The 21,970-nt window shown below is 43.4% G+C and overlaps 1 protein-coding gene across 8 annotated transcripts in view; it reads right to left on the bottom strand.

The window, feature by feature from the left end:
- LOC124594774 (leukocyte elastase inhibitor-like) overlaps window positions 1-21,970 on the bottom strand; it is a 193,857-nt gene that overhangs the window by 93,513 nt on the left and 78,374 nt on the right. Inside the window, exon 8 of one of the 8 annotated variants that reach the window (XM_047133177.1) lies at window positions 3,576-3,887. The exons of the other annotated variants lie outside the window; for them this stretch is intronic. Within the exon in view, the coding sequence (XP_046989133.1) occupies window positions 3,733-3,887 (155 nt within the window). The 3' untranslated portion in view covers window positions 3,576-3,732. Of the gene's footprint in view, window positions 1-3,575; window positions 3,888-21,970 lie in introns of those variants that run through there. 8 annotated transcript variants of the gene reach the window in all.

Below are 21,970 nucleotides of genomic sequence, written 5' to 3'. Positions count from 1 at the left end.
GGAATCCATTTCACATACATTTCCTCAGCATGTTATAGTCTTAGGTGGAGATTTCAATTTACCAGATGTAGACTGGGACACTCAGATGTTTAGGACGGGTGGTAGGGACAGAGCATCGCGTGACATTACACTGAGTGCACTATCCGAAAATTATCTCGAGCAATTAAACAGAGAACCGACTCGTGGAGATAACATCTTGGACCTATTAATAACAAACAGACCCGAACTTTTCGACTCTGTAAGCGCAGAACATGGAATCAGTGTTGATAAGGCCGTTGCAGCATCCCTGAATATGGAAGTAAATAGGAATATAAAAAAAAGGGAGGTATGTTTATCTGTTTAGCAAGAGTAATAGGAGGCAGATTCCAGACTACCTAACAGATCAAAACGAAAATTTGTTCCGTCACTGAAAATGTTGAGTGTTTATGGAAAAAGTTCCAGGCAATCGTAAAATGCGTTTTAGATAGGTACGTGCCGATTAAAACTGTGAGGGACTGGAAAAACCCACCGTGGTTCAACAACAAAGTTAGGAAACTACTGCGAAAGCAAAGAGAGCTTCACTACAAGTTTAAACGCAGCCAAAACCTTTTCCTGCTTTTCGTGCAGCCACAGGACCTCGTATTACGTCTCAAACAGTGCGCAATAGGCTGCATGATGCGCAACTTCTCTCCCGACGTACATGGCGAGATCCATCTTTGCACCCACGTCACTATACAGCGCGGTACAGATGGGCCCAACAACATGTCGAATGGACCGCTCAGGATTGACATCACGTTCTTTTCACTGATGAGTGTAGCACATGCCGTCAACCAGACAATCGTCAGAGACCCGGTCGGGATGTACGCCCTAGACACACTGTCCAGCGATTGCAGCAAGGTGGAGATTCCCTGCTTTTTTGGGGTGGCGTTATGTGGGGCCGAAGTACACCGCCAGTGGTAACGGAAGGCGTTGTAACGGGTGTCATCCTCCGACAGATAGTGCGACCATATCGGCAGCATATTGGCGAGGCATACGTCTTCATGGACGACAATTCGCGCCCCCATTGTGCACATCTTGTGAATGACTTCCTTCAGAATAACGACATCGCGCGACTAGGGTCGACAGCATGTTCTCCACACATGAACCCTATCGAACATGACCGGATAGACTGAAAAGAACTGTTTATGGCCGACGTCACCCACCAACCACTCTGAGGGATCTACGCCGAATCGCCGTTGAGGAGTGGGACAATCTGGACCAACACTGCCTTGATGAACTTGTGTATAACGACGAACACAGGCATGCATCGATGCATGAGAACTTGCTACTAGGTGTTAGGGGCACCAGTGTGTACAGCAGTGTGGACCACCACTTCTGAAGGTCTCGCTGTATGACGGTACAACATGCAGTGTTTGGTTTCCATCAGCAATAAAAAGGGCGGAAGTGATGTTCATGTTGATTTCTATTCCACTTTTTCCGGTTTCGGAACCCTCCGAACCGAGGTGATGCAAAACTTTGTTTGATATGTGTACATCCATGGCAGAGGTAGGCGACTATTCAGATTTGGCACAACTCTGAAACATAGAAAGGTATTGATCGCACAGTTCTTTATTATGAAAGCGTTTCAAAATCTCATCATCGGACTGTAGCTGTGGAATGAAGTCCACAAGAAAATTAACTACGGCAGATAAGTACATAAGTATGCGTCTATGTATTCCAGCATACAGAAATTTCAGTTACTATCGTACTTACTTACTGGCCATTATAGCTAAATATACGTTACTGTATTCCAACCTGTTAGATGGTGCCACCATTTTCATGGACCGTCTGATAATGCTGTCTTGCCAACCTTCCTCTACAGATTCACTCGCCTTAAAGAGATGGAGCCACTGTTCTCCCAGGCAGCCACCACGTTCTACCTGCCTCGCTGTGCAGCTCCTTCAGTTACAGACGATGCGTAGGGCTTCGATCTTCGCGTTTTGCCAGCAATAATTCTTCATGTTATTCATTTGACTTACTCTACAATTTTATCACAACTCGCTCATGCTTCCTCGCCATGCGTTGCACATTATGGTCAAAGTAAATTTAACCTCTCGTATCGAGTTCAACGAGTGTTTTTTTTTCTTTTTTTAAATAAATAGCTCTACTTCTCTAGACTTACCTAAATGGTTACATTGTATGTCATCTATTGTTTGTTCGACGAGTGTAATGTTTGCAGTTGGTCATACGCATGTAACAATTTTTGGTGATGGTTGTAAACTTGTAACAGCTGGACCCTTACAATATATAACACTAATCTAAACAACCAAAAAAATCCCCCTTTTTACTGCATAATAATTCTTTTCAATTCAAGTTGTTGCCACTAATCTGGGGTCATCTAAATTATTCTGCTATGTCATTTATTACATGTTCGTCTATTGTAGTATGACCACATTTCGTGACACTTCTGAAGAATTTTATTTGGTGATGGCTGTAAACTTTTTCCCTCACAGCTTATAACTTATGTATTACCTATATCGATTTTGTGTTTATATTGTACCACACCAGTTATTGGTTGCAATTCTCTTCTGTTCTGATTAGTGCCTGGAGACTGTCTCTGTCACGTTATTGACGGTGTTACCTAACGATGCACATTTCATGCTGTTAGTATATGAGCTTCTCTTCGATAAAAGTAGCATAAATATATTTTCGCCAAGTTGCTCACGATGTTCTGACATATACTTAGTCGCAGTGCATGGGAATTTGTACATCTTTGACTTGCTCTCTATGGTTCATACTAGCGCCACTCCCTGGCCTTCGTTACGTCTTTGACAGCTTAACCGTCACATTCAGTTTGGCACTGGTTCTATTCGAATAGACAACGGCGCTGTCAAATATACATGCATGAGATGAGATTTGTATTGTAGTCATTTTTGCACTGAAGTTTGAGTTTAACGTAAGTATGATACTAAGTGCAATTTCTGTATACTGGAATACTTAGATTCATATTTATGCACGTAGTTGATATCGTTGATTTTCTTCTAAATCCCCACAGCTTCGCGCTGATGATGAGATTTTGAAACGCGTAACGCTTGATAAAGCATTGTGCTATCAAGACTGTTCTGTATTTCACGTCTGTGCCAATTTATACTTTGCAAAGATATAAAATAGACAACGGACTAAGACTGAACGACGTGCTATTCTGATTATGTGCACACCAAAAAGCAAACACAAAATGAGAAGTCGGCGGTTCTCGGTTTCTTTCTCGTACATTCATTTATGTTTCTTACTCTACCATTTCTACCGCTAATCGCATCATTTACTACGTCATTTATGTATTGGACCAAACTTACCGCACCGTAGTTGTATTGCAGAACAATTCTATACAGAAAACATCTTTCACGCTTTACAGACAGATTGACGCTCGACTTGCTCCTGGATTAGTTTATCGGCTGGCTATGGTGGCATGAAGATCATACGGCCGCAAAGCTACGATATATGTCAGATCATGAAACTGAGGACTCCACCATAAGTGGGACAAGTGTTACAATGAAAACAATTGTACCGTGATTTTGAATTAAAGTAACTTTAATGTGGAAAAAAATAACAGAAAATTCCTCGTAATTTATATTTATTTTGAGGATAGGCCTGTCTTTCAAAACAAATTCATACAGTAAAGAGCGAGCGTTTTATAAAACAGTTTTCTTCAAATGGGTGTGATACGGTGCAAATACCCAACGTGCTGCTCGCTTTACGCTTGGCAATGTGTTCACATCAGGGTGTGGACGGAGGCTCCGAGTAACGTCCCGCGAACAGCACAGTTTTCGTCTGCTGGTCCAGTATGAGGAACAGGAAGGGGTGATCCGCTTTGAAGATGATGGGTCGTCGCGGCCGAAATCCGACGGAGGTAGGGTAGTAAATAATCACAGCTGCAAAAAAATACATCATGTGATGTTTTCTTTCATCACACCGTAATCTGCATTATATCAGAAGACTGACATTTAATATGTGTTCTTAGCTGAAATTTTTATGCTGTTCTTGTTTTAACTCTACGAAGTACATTTTCTTCACAACGCCGTAAATTTTATTTTACTTTTAGTTATAAGAATTTTATTAAGACAGCATAGTAGGTACACGAATATGACTCGCTATGTATGAGATTACAGCCACAGGGCGTTGCGAAAACACTAGAGTGTGAATATTTGACCACGTCGGAGACATCCTTTGCCTGGGACCAACAATATGTTGCCTGAACTGTTTGCGTACCACACAATACACTAGCGCGTAAAACGTAACTACGAGAGTAACCTTCCATTCCGCGGAATATTCTTTCGTTCCAAGAGCTTCTCTACTTGCGCTGCCCGACGTGGCCGCCTTATATCACCCACATAGATGACATCAGAGCAGAATGTACTTCTAAAAAGGTGTACTTGGGCAAGGCGTACAGTGTCACAATGACTTTGAACCTCCTCAGCTAATTGTTATACAATGATATAATTTTGCTGATGCTTTCAGTGGCGCAGGCGAGTATTCTCTGCAAAATATGTCCCCAATACAGTTAGTAATGAAGATGTAATAAATTAAAGCGTCATGCTTCATGTGGCAGTTTTAATGCATGAAGAGCGAAAACGTAGTAAGCCATAAACATTTTTTTCTTGCATCATTTTATGGGAGTTGTCAGCGAGAAACAGTTTCGTAAAAGTTCGAATTTATGTGTATAGTTCTCGTTCCCAACTACTGCATGAATAAATTACCGGTATTCATGCGTCGTGACCTGCACTGCCTTTTCACTCCCACCCGTTTGATAGGTATGTGGCTTTTACCCCCACAGTGATTCTTTCCAATGTAACAGGTGTATCATGTTTGGATGGCATCGATCCAGTGGTTTAGGAGGCGATGTGTAACTTACATTTTTATGTAGATACATACATTTATACTTTCACTTTTATAATATGTATGGTTACTAAAAGAAATATGAAGTCACGCATACACACACACACACACACACACACACACAGGAATGCAAGAGAGATCACAAACTCACATTCGACAGTTGGCAACAACATTCAACTGTCGGCAACAACATCCAAAACACAAAATGAGAATAATGTTTTGCTACGGGAAGTAATTCAAAAATAAATTGTTAACTAATGAATACCGCAATTTAACCATCACATTGGAGATACTGGTTTAGAATGCGCTCTAGATAAAGAGCCCTCTGCTGGCATTAGTCTCTTGTATAAATACCAGACGCAGTCTGAGTATTACCAGCACGTACCATGTACTCGCGTGTAACTTGACGATGATTTATATCAGATATTTTAATCGTATGTATGGCAGCTATACGTGGCTATAAACATTTTATAATTTTGTATTTTACCTATCACTAACCTTTGTTAGATTTAGCGTTAACTTATTGAACCTGTCACTTACACAATATTTATCTCTGTAATAGATCTGAGGATGGCAGTTTGCCGGAACCGGTAATAAAGTGTAAGAAAACTGTGTGATCAAGTTGGACTTGTGAAAATAAAAGGCAATTTCGTCAAAAAAAGGTAGTATCGAAAAACCCAAAACAAACACATATCAAAAATCGCTTCAACTCTTCGTCTATCTTATATAAAACATGTTTCTGCTATTCATAAACAACTTTCAAGTTTATCAGTAACAACAGGAAACTTTTGTCTTTGATAGTGTTGAAGAACGTTCCATTGATTACAGAATTACAATAATTACATAAAACGTCTTATGTTTGTGCAAGTAAACTACACTTGCATCTAAAGTAATTGATGGGTACATAAAAGCGCAGACGATACGTGATCAAGTAATTTTTCTTACTTATAAGTTGAGGACCGCCGGAACAAAAACCGATAAATGCCCATTTGCTGTTAATACAGGAAGTAACAAATAGTGATCTCTAAATGGCTCACAAGCTATAAAAAGAAGAAACACACCATAAAACACTTGATATCGTGTTGTGCTGAAAGTTATTTTGTGGCAGCATGTATTATTACTGCCGTATCTCCCCCCTACACCTCAAACACGCGAATACAGCAAAAGTGGATATATCGGGTTTTGTTCTGGCGCTCCTCAATTGTAATGTATATTATCCATTACTGGATGGAGAAATACAGACGTCAGATAATGTTATACATCACCCCGTTCCCCAGAGCTCCTGAAGATTGACGTTGATTGCGGATATTGTATCACAGACACAGTCCATTTGACTGTTCAGAGACGTCACTAAACCCACTCAACCATGCATAAGCAGCGCCTGTAAGACGAGGGAGTCGGACAGCCGATCACTTCCAGTCATTCCACCAGGAAGGGGTTACAAGGCTCGTGTTGTCTGTAGTTCATCCATGCCTAGACTGTCAATACCGCAGTTCGATCGCGTCCGCATTGTTACTTTGTGGCAGGAAGGGCTCTCAACAAGGGAAGTATTCAGGCATCTCGGTGTGAACCAAAGCGATGTTGTTCGGGCATGGAGGAGAGAGAGGAACTGTCCATGACATGCGTCGCTCAGGCCGCCCAAGTGCCACTACTGCAGTGGATGACCGTCATCTACGATTATGGCTCGAAGGAACCGTGACAGCAACGCCACCATATTGAATAATGCTTTTCGTTCAGCCACAAGACGTCGTATTACATCTCAAAATGTGGGCAATAGGCTGCATGATGCGCAACTTCACTCCCGACGTCCATGGCGAGATCCACTTTTGCACCCACGTCACCATGCAGCGCGGTACAGATGGGCCCAACAACATGCCGATTGGACCGCTCAGGTTTGGCATCACGTTCTCTTCACCGATGAGTGTCGCACATGCCTTCAACCAGATGTGTTTGGAGGCGACCCGGTCAGGATGAACGCCCTAGACACGCTGTCCATCGAGTGCAAACAGGTGGAGATTCCCTGCTGTTTTGGGGTGGCATTATGTGGGGTAACGTACGCCGCTGGTGGTCATAGAAGGCGCCGTAACGGCTGTACGATACGTGAGTACCATCCTCCAATCGATAGTGAAACCATATCGGCAGCATATTGGCGAGGCATTCGTCTTCATAGACGACAATTCGCGCCCACATCGTGCTCATCTTGTGAAGGACTTCCTTCAGGATAACGACATCGCTCGACTAGAGGGGCCAGCATGTTCTCCAGACATGAACCTTATCGAACATGCCTGGGATAGATTGGAAAGGTCTGTTTATGGACGACGTGACCCTCCAACCACTCTGAGGGATCTACGCCGAATCGCCGTTGAGGAATAGGACAATCTGGTGGACCAACAGTGCCTTGATGAACTTATGGATAGTATACCACGACGAATACAGGCAATCATCAATGCAAGAGGACGTGCTATTGGGTATTAGAGGTACCGGTTTGTACAGCAGTCTGGACCACCATCTCTGAAGGTCACGCTGTATGGTGGTACAGCATGAAATTTGTGTTTTTCATTAGCAATAGAAAGGGTGGAGATTTCTATACTGGTTTCGTAACTCTCGGAACCGAGGTGATGCAAAACTTTGTTTGATATGTGTACATCCATGGCAGAGGTAGGCGACCATTCAGATTTGGCACAACTCTGAAACATAGAAAGGTATTGATCGCACAGTTCCTTATTCAGAATGCGTTTCAAAATCTCATCATCGTACTGTGGCTGTGGAATGAAGTCCACAAGAAAATTAACTACGGCAGATAAGTACGTAAGTATGCTTCTAAGTATTCCAGCATACAGACATTTCAGTTACTATCGTACTTACTTACTGGCAACCATTATAGCTGAATATACCTTACTGTATTCCAACCTGTTAGATGGTGCCACCATTTTCATGGACCATCTGATGCTGCTGTCTTGCCAACCTTCCTCTACAGATTCACTCGACTCAAGGAGATGGAGCCACTGTTCTCAAAGGCACCCACCCACCTTGTACCTGCCTCGCTGTGCAGCTTCTTTAATTTCAGACGACACGTAGTGCATCGATATTTCGCATTTTGCCAATAATAATTCTTCAAGCCGTTCATTTGACTTACTTTGCAGTTTTATCACAACTCGCTCATGCATTCCACTTCTCGTATCTTTTTCTTTGTTTTTTTTTTTTTTAGTAAATAGCTCTACTCCTCTACACTTACCTAAATTGTTATATTGTATGTCACCTATTGTTTGTCCGACTAGTGTAATGATTACGGTTAGTCATACACTTGTAACATTTTTTTGTGATGGTTGTAATCTGATAACAGCTGGACTAACACTAATCTAAAAAACGAATGAAATTCTCCCTTTTTACTGTATCACATTTGTTTTTATTTTAAGATGTTGCCACTAATCTCGGCTCATCTAAATGATTGTGTTATGTCATTTATTACATGTTCGTCTATTGTAGTATGACTAATACATTAGGTGATACTCCTGAAAAATTTTATTTGGTGATGGCTGAAAACTTATATCGGTTTTATATTTATATCGTACCACACCAGTTATTGGTTGCAATTGTCTTCTGTTCTGATTATTGGCTAAAGGCCGTCTATGTAACGTTGTTCACGAGGTTAGCTAACGACGCGCATTTCATGCTGTTAGTATATGAGCTTTTCTTCGATAAACGTAGCAGAAATTTATTTTTGACAAGTTGCTCACGATGCTGTGACATATACTTAGTCGCTGTGCATGGAAATTTTTTAAGCTACTCTTTGACTTGCTTTCTACGGTTCATACTAGCGCCACCCCCTGGCCTTCGTTACGTCTTTGATAGCTTACTCGTCACACTCAGTTTGGCACTGGTTCTATTCGAATAGACAACAGCGCTGTCAAATATGCATATATGAAATGAGATTTGTATTGTATTCACTATTGTACTGAAGTTTGAGTTTAACGTAAGTATGATGCTAAATGAAATTTCTGTGTACTGGAATACTTAGATTCGTATTTATGTAAGTATTTGCTATCGATTTTCTTGTACACCCCCCACAGCTTCAATCTCATGATGAGATTTTGAAACGCGTAACGCTTGATAAAGAATTGTGCTATCAAGATTTTTCTGTATTTCAGATTTGTGCCAATTTATGTTTTGTAAAGATGTAAAATATACAACGGCCTAACACTGAGCGACGAGCGGTTCTAATTATGTTCGCACCAAAAAGGAAACAGAAAATGAGAACGACTTCTCATTCACTTGTGTTTGTTACTCTACTATTTCTACCACTAATCGCATCATTTACTACGTCATTCATGTATTGGACCAAACTTAGCGCACCGTAGTTGTGATACAGCACAATACTATACAGAAAACATTTTTCACCCTTTACAGACCAATCGACGCTCGACTTGCTCCTAGATTAGTTTATCGGATGGCTATGGTGGCACGAAGATCATACGGCCGCAAAACTACGATGTATGTCAGATCATGAAGCTGAGGACGCCACCATAAATGGGACAAGTGTTACAAGGAAAACAAGTGTACCTTGATTTTGAATTAAAGTAACTTTAATGTGGAAAAAAATAACACAAAAGTACTCGTAATTTATATTTATTTTGATGATAGGCCTGTCTTTCAAAACAAATTCATACAGTAAAGAGCGAGCGTTTTATAAAACAGTTTTCTTCAAATGGGTGTGATACGGTGCAAATATCCAACGTGCTGCTCGCTTTCCTCGATTTCTCGAAAAGTATGCGTTTGCGGACCCATACCTGATGATCAAAAATGCTCTATTTACAATTATCTATCGATACCGCCAATTATGAATCGATTGCTCGTCATAACCTTTAGGGGCGATTTTCTCAAAAACGCGGGGCTGTTGACCCAAAATATCTTAGATTCCCTCGTTTTAAATTGTACACAAGCGACCTGCCAAATTTGAAGCGAATCGGTTGGCCGTGTCTGAGGCCTTCCCCTTGTGAGATTTAATGTGTTCTTAGCTGACATTTTTACGCTTTTGTTGTTTTAACTCTACGGCGTACATTTTCCTCACAATGCTGTAAATTTTATTTCATTTTTAGTTATAGATATTTTATTAAGACAGTAAACCGGGTACGCGAGGATGCCCCGCTCTGTATGAGATTACAGCCGCCAGGCATTGCGAAAGCACTGGCGTGTGAACATTTGACCAGGTTGGAGACATTTTATGGCTGGGCGGAGCTGGACAGGGAATGGAAAGATGAGGTAGTGGACAGAGAGGGAAGAGGGACGAATTGATTAACAGTGGAAGGGGTAGGAGAAGACGGACATGGAGAGAGGTAGAAGGAATTGGACAGAGACAAGGTGGAAGAGGAGATGGATGGATGGATGGAGGGAGGTATATGATGGGCAAAGAAGGGGTATCGAGGTGATGGGATAAGAGGGGGAGGAGGAGATGGACAGAGGGGGAAGGAGTAGATGGACAGAGGTCGAGGAGCAGATGGGCAGATAGTGTTAGGAAGAGATGGATAGAGAAAAGGGCAGGCAGAGATGGTCAGAGGTAGAGGGTGGAAGTGGTGGCCAGATAGAGGGGTTGGAAGAGTGGGACAGAGAGAGGGTGAAAGAGGAGATTGTTAGAGAGATGGGGGGGGGGAGGGGAAGGATGAGATGGACTAATGCAAGACTGCAATAAATACATACACGGGCAACGGCAGGTACTCAGATACTTATTTACTATCATTTCTTTTATTGTATATAAAGGGTGTTACAAAAAGGTACGGCCAAACTTTCAGGAAACATTCCTCACACACAAAGAAAGAAAATATGTTATGTGGACATGTGTCCGGAAACGCTTACTTTCCATGTTAGAGCTCATTTTATAACTTCTCTTCAAATCACATTAATCATGGAATGGAAACACACAGCAACAGAACGCACCAGCGTGGCTTCAAACACTTTGTTACAGGAAATGTTCAGAATGTCCTCCGTTAGCGAGGATACATGCATCCACCCTCCGTCGCATGGAATCCCTGATGCGCTGATGCAGCACTGGAGAATGGCGTATTGTATCACAGCCGTCCACAATACAAGCACGAAGAGTCTCTACATTTGGTACCGGGGTTGCGTAGACAAGAGGTTTCAAATGCCCCCATAAATGAAAGTCAAGAGGGTTGAGGTCAGGAGAGCGTGGAGAACATGGAATTGGTCCGCCTCTACCAATCCATCGGTCACCGAATCTGTTGTTGAGAAGCTTACGAACACTTCGACTGAAATGTGCAGGAGCTCCATCGTGCATGAACCACATGTTGTGTCGTACTTGTAAAGGCACATGTTCTAGCAGCACAGGTAGAGTATCCCGTATGAAATCATGATAATGTGCTCCATTGAGCGTAGGTGGAAGAACATGGGGCCCAATCAAGACATCAGCAACAATGCCTGCCCAAACGTTCACAGAAAATCTATGTTGATCACGTGATTGCACAATTGCGTGCAGATTCTCGTCCGCCCACACATGTTGATTGTGAAAATTTACAATTTCATCACGTTGGAATGAAGCCTCATCCGTAAAGAGAACATTTGCACTGAAATGAGGATTTACACATTGTTAGATGAACCATTCGCAGAAGTGTACCCGTGGAGGCCAATCAGCTGCTGATAGTGCCTGCACACGCTGTACATGGTACGGAAACAACTGGTTCTCCCGTAGCACTCTCCATACAGTGACGTGGTCTACGTTACCTTGAACAGCAGCAACTTCTCTGACGCTGGCATTAGGGTTATCGTCAACTGCACGAAGAATTGCCTCGTCCATTGCAGGTGTCCTCGTCGTTCTAGGTCTTCCCCAGTCGCAAGTCATAGGCTGGAATGTTCCGTGCTCCCTAAGACGCCGATCAATTGCTTCGAACGTCTTCCTGTCTGGACACCCCCGTTCTGGAAATCTGTCTCGATACAAACGTACCGCGCCACGGCTATTGCCCCGTGCTAATCCATACATCAAATGGGCATCTGCCAACTCCGCTTTTGTAAATATTGCACTGACTGCAAAACCACGTTCGTGATGAACACTAAACTGTTGATGCTACGTACTGATGTGCTTGATGCTAATACTGTAGAGCAATGAGTCGCATGTCAACACAAGCACCGAAGTCAACATTACCTTCCTTCAATTGGGCCAACTGGCGGTGAATAGAAGAAGTACAGTACATACTGACGAAACTAAAATGAGCTCTAACAAGGATATTAAGCGTTTCCGGACACATGTCTACATAACATCTTTTCTTAATTTGTGTGTGAGGAATGTTTCCTGAAAGTTTGGTCATACCTTTCTGTAACACCCTGTGTACTAAGATGGTATCTGTTCTTTCGGACATGTCCGATAACAGATACCATCTTAGTATATATACAGTTAAGGCTCACCGGCCACTTGGTCATCTTCTTCTTCTGTGCGGACGCACAACAAGTGCCCGAACTCTTACGGGAATCGGCAACGCGCCGCGAGAAATGAGTATAATGGGCGGGGGCACTACGAATGTAGTGCGGGACAATACGTTGAGAATGTGGGTGTCACGGGAGGCGTGCCAGAGATAAATCCCTGTAGTCGCACTATCCTTTGTGTCCTCGGTGGCTCCGATGGATAGAGCGTCACCATGTAAGCAGGAGATCCCGGGTTCGAGTCCCGGTCGGGGCACACATTTTCATCTGTCCCCGTTGACGTATGTCAACGCCTGTAAGCAGCTAAGGGTTGTCATTTCATTGTAATTTCTTTTATTAGTAGACAGTTTGTGTCTGGTCGTTTATTATCTATTAGTTCCCCACAATGGCTTTCTGAATACGGTAGTTAGACAGACACAACATAATAATTATTAAAATAAAATGACTCGCGACTGAGGACGACAGGACAACAAAAGTTGAAGATGACTCGATCAATAATGTAAATTTTACTCTATCAATAATGCGTATTTACGGATAATGGATTTGGAAAATTATCTGAAATACCGCTAAATTGTATCAAAATCTTGTATCGATGCATATGAGGTTAGTCGCACACGACAGATAGTATGTTGTAACTCGGTACAACCACAGAAATACAACTGGCGATGAAGCTGACGGATTTGACGTACACTACAAAAACAGAATTTACTTTCTTGATATGTTCTGTCTCTAAGCTGGTCGTAGGTTGTGTTCCAAAAATGAACAGCATAGAGACAGAAGTGATGACACTTTCTGCAGGACCTGGCCATCAGTTTGTAGGTCAATGTTCAAGCACGTACAGTGCAAGCTGTTACTGATTTGTTTGACTGATGGGGCTGCGAAGTGCTATACCACCTACTGCACCCCCTGACTCAAGCCCTCGTGAGTTCTACTCGACTTCTAAACTGAAGGAAACACTTCACGGCATTCACTTCAGAACTGCTACAAATTCGTCGGGAAATAGACCGCGCCTCTCGAACTGTCAACACAACTGGCACTGCTAAGAGTATCCTTCGACTTCCACATAGCTGGCAACGGGTTATACACAATGCTGGTGACTACTTTGAAGGTCAGTAAAACTTTGAAACACCTATCTATTTTGTACTAGCAGCAAATAAATAGTTTCCACTATTAAAGTTCCAACCCCAGTATAATACTATACGACATAAGCGGACATCCAGTGGTATATGTGGCTACTGGCTGCTAGGTGTGCTGTGAATAGTGTTAGGAGTAAAGAAGCAATTAATTAAAACGTCGCGTATGGGTGCTTATTACGTCATATCTCCTGGACTACGTATCGTACAATGATGTATTCTCTAGGTACATCCAGTGGTACTGTCTGCGAAATGTGTTGCGAGTAGAGGTAGTACTAAAGAGGTAATAGATTACAACGTCATGCATGATGCGGCAGTTTTTCACTCATCTCAATATTTGACGTCATATCTCCTGAAATAAGAGTCGTACAATAATATAATTTTGCTGATACATTTACTATTGTATGCGAATACTGTCTGTAGCATGTGATGCGAATAGAGTTAGTAATAAATTAAAACGTTATGTATGAGGCTGCAGTTTTTCTCGCGTCCCATAACTTGACGTCATATCTCCTGGGCTATTTGTCGTACAATGATATAATTTTGCTGATACATTCAGTGGTACGGGTGACTACTCTCTACAAACTGTGTCGCGAATACATTTAGTACTGAACAAGTAATAAATTGCAGTAGGATCTTGGAGCATATACTGTACTCGAACATTATGAATCACCTTGAAGAAAATTACTTATTGATACATAACCAACACGGATTCAGAAAATATCGTTCTTGCCCAACACAGCCAGCTCTTTATTCCCTTGAAGTAATGAGTGCTGTCGACAAGGGATCTCAGATCAGTTCCACATTCCTAGATTTCCAGAAGGCTTTTGATACCGTTCCTCACAAGCGACTATTAATCAAATTGCGTGCATATAGACTATCGTCTCAGTTGTGTGACTGGATTCGTGGTTTCCTCTCAGAGAGGTCATAGTTTGTAGTGATAGACGATAAATCATCGAGCAGAACAGAAATGATATCTGGCGTTCCGCAAGGAAGTGTCATAGGCCCACTGCTGTTCATGATTTACAGAAATGATCTAGGTGATATTCTGAGCAGCCCCCTTAGATTGTTTGCAGATGACGCTGTAATTTGCCGTCTAGTAAAATCATCAGACGATCAATTCCAATTACAAAATGATCTCGAGAGAGATTCTGTATGGTGCGTAAAGTGGCAATTGGCAGTAAACAAGGAAAAGTGCTAGGTCATCCACATGGGTACTAAAAGAAATCCGATAAATTTTGGGTATACGATAAATCGCACAAATCTAAGGGCTGTCAATTCGACTAAATATCTAGGAATTACAATTAAGAACAGCTTAAATTGGAAAGACCGCATACATAATATTGTGAGGAAGGTGAAACAAAGACTGTGCTAGAAGATGCGACAAACCCACTAAAGAGGCAGCCTAAATTACACTTGTCCGTCTTCTGCTGGAATATTGCTGCATGGTGTGGGATCCTTACCAGGTAGGATTGACGGAGGACATGCAAAAAGTGCAAAAAAGGGCAGCTCGTTTCGTGTTATCGCGCAATAGGGGTGAGAGTGTCACTGATATGATACGCGAGTTGGGGTGGCAGTAACTGAAACAAAGGCGGTTTTCTTTGCGGCGAGATCTGTTTACGAAATTACAATCACCAACTTTCTCTTCTGAATACGAAAATATTTTGTTAACACCCACCTACGTAGGGAGAAATGATCACCATAATGAAATAAGAGAAATCAGAGATCGAACGGAAAGATTTAGGTGTTCCTTTTTCCCACGCGCCATTGGAGAGTGGAATGGTAGAGAAGTAGAATGATAATGGTTCTATGAACTCTCTGCCAGGCACTTAAGTGTGATTTGCAGAGTAGCCATGTAGATGTAGATTTAGAAATTAAAGCGTCATGCTTCACGCGGCAGTTTTAATGCGTGAAGAGCGAAAATGTAGTAAGCGATAACCTTTTTTCCGTTCATTGTTTTACGGGGTTGTCAGCGAGAGAAAGTTTCGTAAAGGTTAGAAATTATGTGTATAGTTTGTTGCAAGTCTGCAAGTGCTCTGATTATGAAATACTACGTGAATAAATTACGGGTATTCGTGTGTCGTGATCTACACTGCCTTTTCACCCCTACCGACTTGAAAGGTATGTCGTTTTTACCCCCACAGTGATTCTTTCCAGTGGCCGAGTGATTCTAGGCGCTACAGTCTGGAACCGCGCAACCGCTACGGTCGCAGATTCGAACCTGCCTCGGGCGTGGATGTGTGTGATGTCCTTAGGTTAGTTAGGTTTAAGTAGTTCTAAGTTCTCGGGGACTGATGACCTCAGAAGTTAAGTCCGATAGTGCTCAGCCATTTGAACCATTTTTTGATTCTTTCCAGTGTGACAGGTGTACAAAGTTTGGGTGGAATCAGTACAATGGCTTAGGAGGAATGAGTAACATACATACATGTATAAATACATATGCACGTATATTTTTATATGCATAAATAGTAAAAGTAATATGAAGTCAAGCACACAAACACACACATACAACATAATTGAAAAAATGTAAGCACGGACACACCTAACAATGTAAAAACAAATATCAATTCGCACCCACAGACCACACACACACACACACACACAAGAGCGCTCGCGCGCACGAAAGAAAGAGAGACCACAATCACACATTCAACAGTTGGCAACAACATCGCAAGCATAAAATGAGAAAAAACGGGTGTTCATTTGTTAGCGATGGGCAGATCGAATTTCGTATGGAAATAAACAGACGAACAACTATAAAGCCGGAAGAAGGACACACGTACAGCAGTATCTGTGAAATTTGTAAGTAAATATTTAAGCTGTTATTACGGCAGGAAAATCAGGAAGTTCCCGAACTGTGTACAGTCTCAAAGTACAATGCCCAATATATGAAATGAAATAGAGTAAATACAAATATGTAGACCTATGTACTCTTGCCAGCGAAGATGCATTTCTTACAACAAAGGCGAAACACATATGGCATGAAACATTTGTTTCATTCCATTATAATTAGGCGGACCCAAAATGGTAATTATAACGAAATATAAACACTAAATTGCACTCCTGGAAATTGAAATAAGAACACCGTGAATTCATTGTCCCAGGAAGGGGAAACTTTATTGACACATTCCTGGGGTCAGATACATCACATGATCACACTGACAGAACCACAGGCACATAGACACAGGCAACAGAGCATGCACAATGTCGGCACTAGTACAGTGTATATCCACCTTTCGCAGCAATGCAGGCTGCTATTCTCCCATGGAGACGATCGTAGAGATGCTGGATGTAGTCCTGTGGAGCGGCTTGCCATGCCATTTCCACCTGGCGCCTCAGTTGGACCAGCGTTCGTGCTGGACGTGCAGACTGCGTGAGACGACGCTTCATCCAGTCCCAAACATGCTCAATGGGGGACAGATCCGGAGATCTTGCTGGTCAGGGTAGTTGACTTACACCTTCTAGAGCACGTTGGGTGGCACAGGATACATGCGGACGTGCATTGTCCTGTTGGAACAGCAAGTTCCCTTGCCGGTCTAGGAATGGTAGAACGATGGGTTCGATGACGGTTTGGATGTACCGTGCACTATTCAGTGTCCCCTCGACGATCACCAGTGGTGTACGGCCAGTGTAGGAGATCGCTCCCCACACCATGATGCCGGGTGTTGGCCCTGTGTGCCTCGGTCGTATGCAGTCCTGATTGTGGCGCTCACCTGCACGGCGCCAAACACGCATACGACCATCATTGGCACCAAGGCAGAAGCGACTCTCATCGCTGAAGACGACACGTCTCCATTCGTCCCTCCATTCACGCCTGTCGCGACACCACTGGAGGCGGGCTGCACGATGTTGGGGCGTGAGCGGAAGACGGCCTAACGGTGTGCGGGACCGTAGCCCAGCTTCATGGAGACGGTTGCGAATGGTCCTCGCCGATACCCCAGGAGCAACAGTGTCCCTAATTTGCTGGGAAGTGGCGGTGCGGTCCCCTAAGGCACTGCGTAGGATCCTACGGTCTTCGCGTGCATCCGTGCGTCGCTGCGGTCCGGTCCCAGGTCGACGGGCACGTGTACCTTCCGCCGACCACTGGCGACAACATCGATGTACTGTGGAGACCTCACGCCCCACGTGTTGAGCAATTCGGCGGTACGTCCACCCGGCCTCCCGCATGCCCACTATACGCCCTCGCTCAAAGTCCGTCAACTGCACATACGGTTCACGTCCACGCTGTCGAGGCATGCAACCAGTGTTAAAGACTGCGATGGAGCTCCGTATGCCACGGCAAACTGGCTGACACTGACGGCGGCGGTGCACAAATGCTGCGCAGCTAGCGCCATTCGACGGCCAACACCGCGGTTCCTGGTGTGTCCGCTGTGCCGTGCGTGTGATCATTGCTTGTACAGCCCTCTCGCAGTGTCCGGAGCAAGTATGGTGGGTCTGACACACCGGTGTCAATGTGTTCTTTTTTCCATTTCCAGGAGCGTATTTGAACTCAAACTGTAATTGACGTGGTGATGTCAATGTACATCATGTCCTATAGACCCCATAGTGGACGGGGATTTACAGTACTGACGAAAACTTCGAGGCATTAACAGTGAGAACTAGCCATCATACTCCACACGCTATACTGTATGTTAACCGTTAACTACGCTTCAACTCTATGAAATGTATTCGCAGTTGCGAATAGAGGCAATCATCAACTGTATTATGAAATGACGACAATGAAAAAGGCGGCGAGTTGTGCTCTGTTAGCCAAATGGTATGGCGACAGCTCGTGATACGCAGGAAATGTAGGTTCGAGTCCCGGTTCAGCCCACATTTTCATTGCCGTCATTTCATTATACAGCTGATGGTTGTCCCCATTCGCAACTGCGAATGTATTTCATGTATTTCATAAAGGCTGTCGACGCCCCACTGCTTGTTCTTTCGGACAGGTGCATCGTAACTCGTAACAATACAGGCACTGTAAGATCTCACTGGCACTGCTGTATTTCGTTTGTGGCTCTCATAACCTAAAATAAAAATAATACGTGCTGAAAAGTAATGCCTTAGAATTTTTATGCGGAAACTTTCATGTTTATCAAATAAAACAAACGTTTTTTACAATCTACACTACTGGCCATTAAAATTGCTACATCAAGGAACAATGCAGATGATAAACGGGTATTCATTGGACAAATATATTATACTAGAACTGACATGTGATTACATTTTTAAGCAATTTAGATGCATAGATCCTGAGAAATCAGTACCCAGAACAACCACCTCTGGCCGTAATAACGGCCTTGATACGCCTGGGCATTGAGTCAAACAGAGCTTGGATGGCGCGTACAGGCACAGCTGCCCATGTAGCTTCAACACGATACCACAGTTCATCAAGAGTAGTCACTGGCGTATGGTGACGAGTGAGTCGCTCGACCACGAGTGACTAGCCATTTTCAATTGGTGAGACATCTGAAGAATGCGCTGGCCAGGGCAGCAGTCGAACATTTTCTGTATCCAGAAAGACCCGTACAGGACCTGCAACATGCGGTCGTGCATTATCCTGCTGAAATGTAGGGTTTCGCAGGGATGGAATGAAGGGTAGAGCCACTGGTCGTAACACATCTAAAATGTAACGTCCACTGTTCAAAGTGCCGTCAATGCGAACAAGAGGCGACCGAGACGTGTAACCAATGGCACCCCATACCAACACGCCGGGTGATACGCCAGTCTGGCGATGACGAATACACGCTTCCAATGTGCGTTCACCACGATGTCGCCAAACACGGATGCAACCATCATGATGCTGTAAACAGAACCTGGATTCAACCGAAAAAACGACGTTTTGTCATTCGTGCACCCAGGTTCGTCGTTGAGTACACCATCGCAGGCGCTCCTGTCTGTGATGCAGCGTCAAGGGTAACCGTAGCCACGGTCTCCGAGCTGCAAACGTCGTCGAACTGTTCGTGCAGATGGTTGTTGTCTTGCAAACGTCCCCATCTGTTGACCCACGGATCGAGAGGTGGCTGGACGATCCGTTACAACCATTGGGATAAGATGGCTGTCATCTCGACGAGGCCGTTGGGATCCAGCACGGCGTTCCGTATTACCCACCTGAACCCGCCGATTCCATATTCTGCTAACAGTCATTGGATCTCGACCAACGCGAGCAGCAATGTCGCGATACGATAAACCGCAATCGCGACAGGCTACAATCCGCCCTTTATCAAAGTAGGAAACGTGATGGCAAGCATTTCTCCTCGTTACACGAGGCATCACAACAACGTTTCACCAGGTAACGCCGGTCAACAGCTGTTTGTGTATGAGAAATCGGTTGGAAACTTTCCTAATGTCAGCACGTTGTAGGTGTCGCGAACCTTGTGTGAATGCTCTGAAAAGCTAATCATTTGCATATCACAGCATCTTCTTGCTGCCCGTTAAATTTCGCGTCTATAGCACGTCCTCTTCGTAGTGTAGCAATTTTAATGTCCAGTAGTGTACATCTTTATTCCTCAGGTCTACGTTTTATTTCTTAACATTAGTCGCCCTGTCGACGAAGACTTTTTCCCAATGAGAGACGAGTTGGTTGATACTGACGCCATAGAATGTGACTTGATCGACCGAGCACAACCTGACCTCAGTTTGCACCGCTTCATCACTATCAAAGTGAAGTCCTCGAAGAAACAGATGAAAATCGGGTGGAGCCAAAACGGGACTTTATGGAAGATGATCCATGGCAGTGAAGCCAAGGTGTCGGACTGTTGCAGACGTAACAGCGGTCTTATGTGGTCTGGCATTGTCATGCTGAATGAGAGGGTGCTCCATGTGTGGACGAACCTCGATAACAGCACGCTGTATCTCACACACAGACAGAATTAACGTTAGACACCAACGCAGTCACGTTCCACACCGCCATGTTACATGACACAATTCGGAGGCTTCTAGCAGCAGAGGGCTGCATATTTGTAGACAGGAAGAATAAACATGTAGAGTGGTAATAAAGTTTGTTTTAGTTAAAAATCATTAAGAGCTTTCGCTTTAAAAAATTCAGAGGCATTACTTTTCAGCACATCCTCATATATTTAGCAGGAAACAAGTAAAACTACTGCTTTTTCAGTTGACTCCACTGATCCTCTTCACCTGTCGCTGATTTCATATTTACATGACTACACCTATAATAAAGGAAACAAAAGAAAAATTTGGAGTAGGTATTAAAATCCATCGAGAAGAAATAAAAAATTTGAGGTTCGCCGATGACACTGTAATTCTGTCAGAGACAGCAAAGGACTTGGAAGAGCAGTTAAACGGAATGGATAGTGTCTTGAAAGGAGGATATAAGATGAACATCAACAAAAGCAAAACGAGGATAATGGAATGTAGTCGATTTAAGTCGGGTGATAGTGAGGGAATTAGATTAGGAAATGACACACTTAAAGTAGTAAAGGAGTTCTGCTATTTGGGGACCAAAATAACTGATGATGGTAGAAGCAGAGAGGATATGAAATGTAGACTGGCAATGGCAAGGAAAGCCTTTCTGAAGAAGAGAAATTTGTTAACATCGAGTATAGATTTAAGTGTCAGGAAGTCGTTTCTGAAAGTATTTGTATGGAGTGTAGCCATGTATGGAAGTGAAACATGGACGATAAATAGTTTGGACAAGAAGAGAATAGAACCTTTCGAAATGTGGTGCTACAGAAGAATGCTGAAAATTAGATGGGTAGATCACATAACTAATGAGGAGGTATTGGATAGAATTGGAGCGAAGAGGAGTTTATGGCACAACTTGACAAGAAGAAGGGACTGGTTGGTAGCACATGTTCTGAGGCATGAAGGGATCACAATTTAGCATTGGCGGGCAGCGTGGAGGGTAAAAATCGTAGAGGGAGACCAAGAGATGAATACACTAAGCAGATTCAGAAGGATGTAGGTTCCAGAAGTACTGGGAGATAAAGAAGCTTGCACAGGGTATAGTAGCATGGAGAGCTGCGTCAAACCAGAACCAGGACTGAGGATCACAACAACAGCAAACCTATAATTGCCAAATAATTACATAGTGTGAGAAGAGAGAACTGTGTACAATGGAGGTTGTTGATTGCCATGCGATAACAGATGTTTGCTTCATTGGATAATCTACGGAAAGAGTGAATCTCCACTTGACACTACTCTCTACTGTAAACACTGAGACGTGTTCTGCAAAGGGAGCAATCTATTTTGGTGGGAAAAAGAAACTGTAATTTCTGTATGTCTAATCAATCGTGAGAAGACACAATATGAGGTCGTAAGACTGCGGAAATACACACTGAGAAGGAATTACCCGAAGGGGACTGAAATCTTTAGATGTGACACACATGTACAGACAAACAAAAGTGAGCCGTGCTGCGGCTCGCGTTGGTGCCATGTGTAGGTTTCTGCCAGACCGTATCGTTTAGTCGGCGTGGTTGCGTTGTTTGTCATCTTCTCGTGTTCACTGGCGCCACTCGGTTTTCCTAAGCGTTTTCTGTCCGCTAGTGGCAGCAGCGGTGCTCATCGATATGTAGTTCTGCTGCCCTGTCTTTGAGGCGACCACGTGCTGAATCCGCGTG

This window comes from Schistocerca americana, chromosome 2, assembly GCF_021461395.2.
Source record: "Schistocerca americana isolate TAMUIC-IGC-003095 chromosome 2, iqSchAmer2.1, whole genome shotgun sequence".
Lineage (NCBI taxonomy): Eukaryota > Metazoa > Arthropoda > Insecta > Orthoptera > Acrididae > Schistocerca > Schistocerca americana.
The sequence above is the reverse complement of the archived record's forward strand: the minus strand, read 5'-3'. Positions and strand labels throughout refer to the sequence as shown.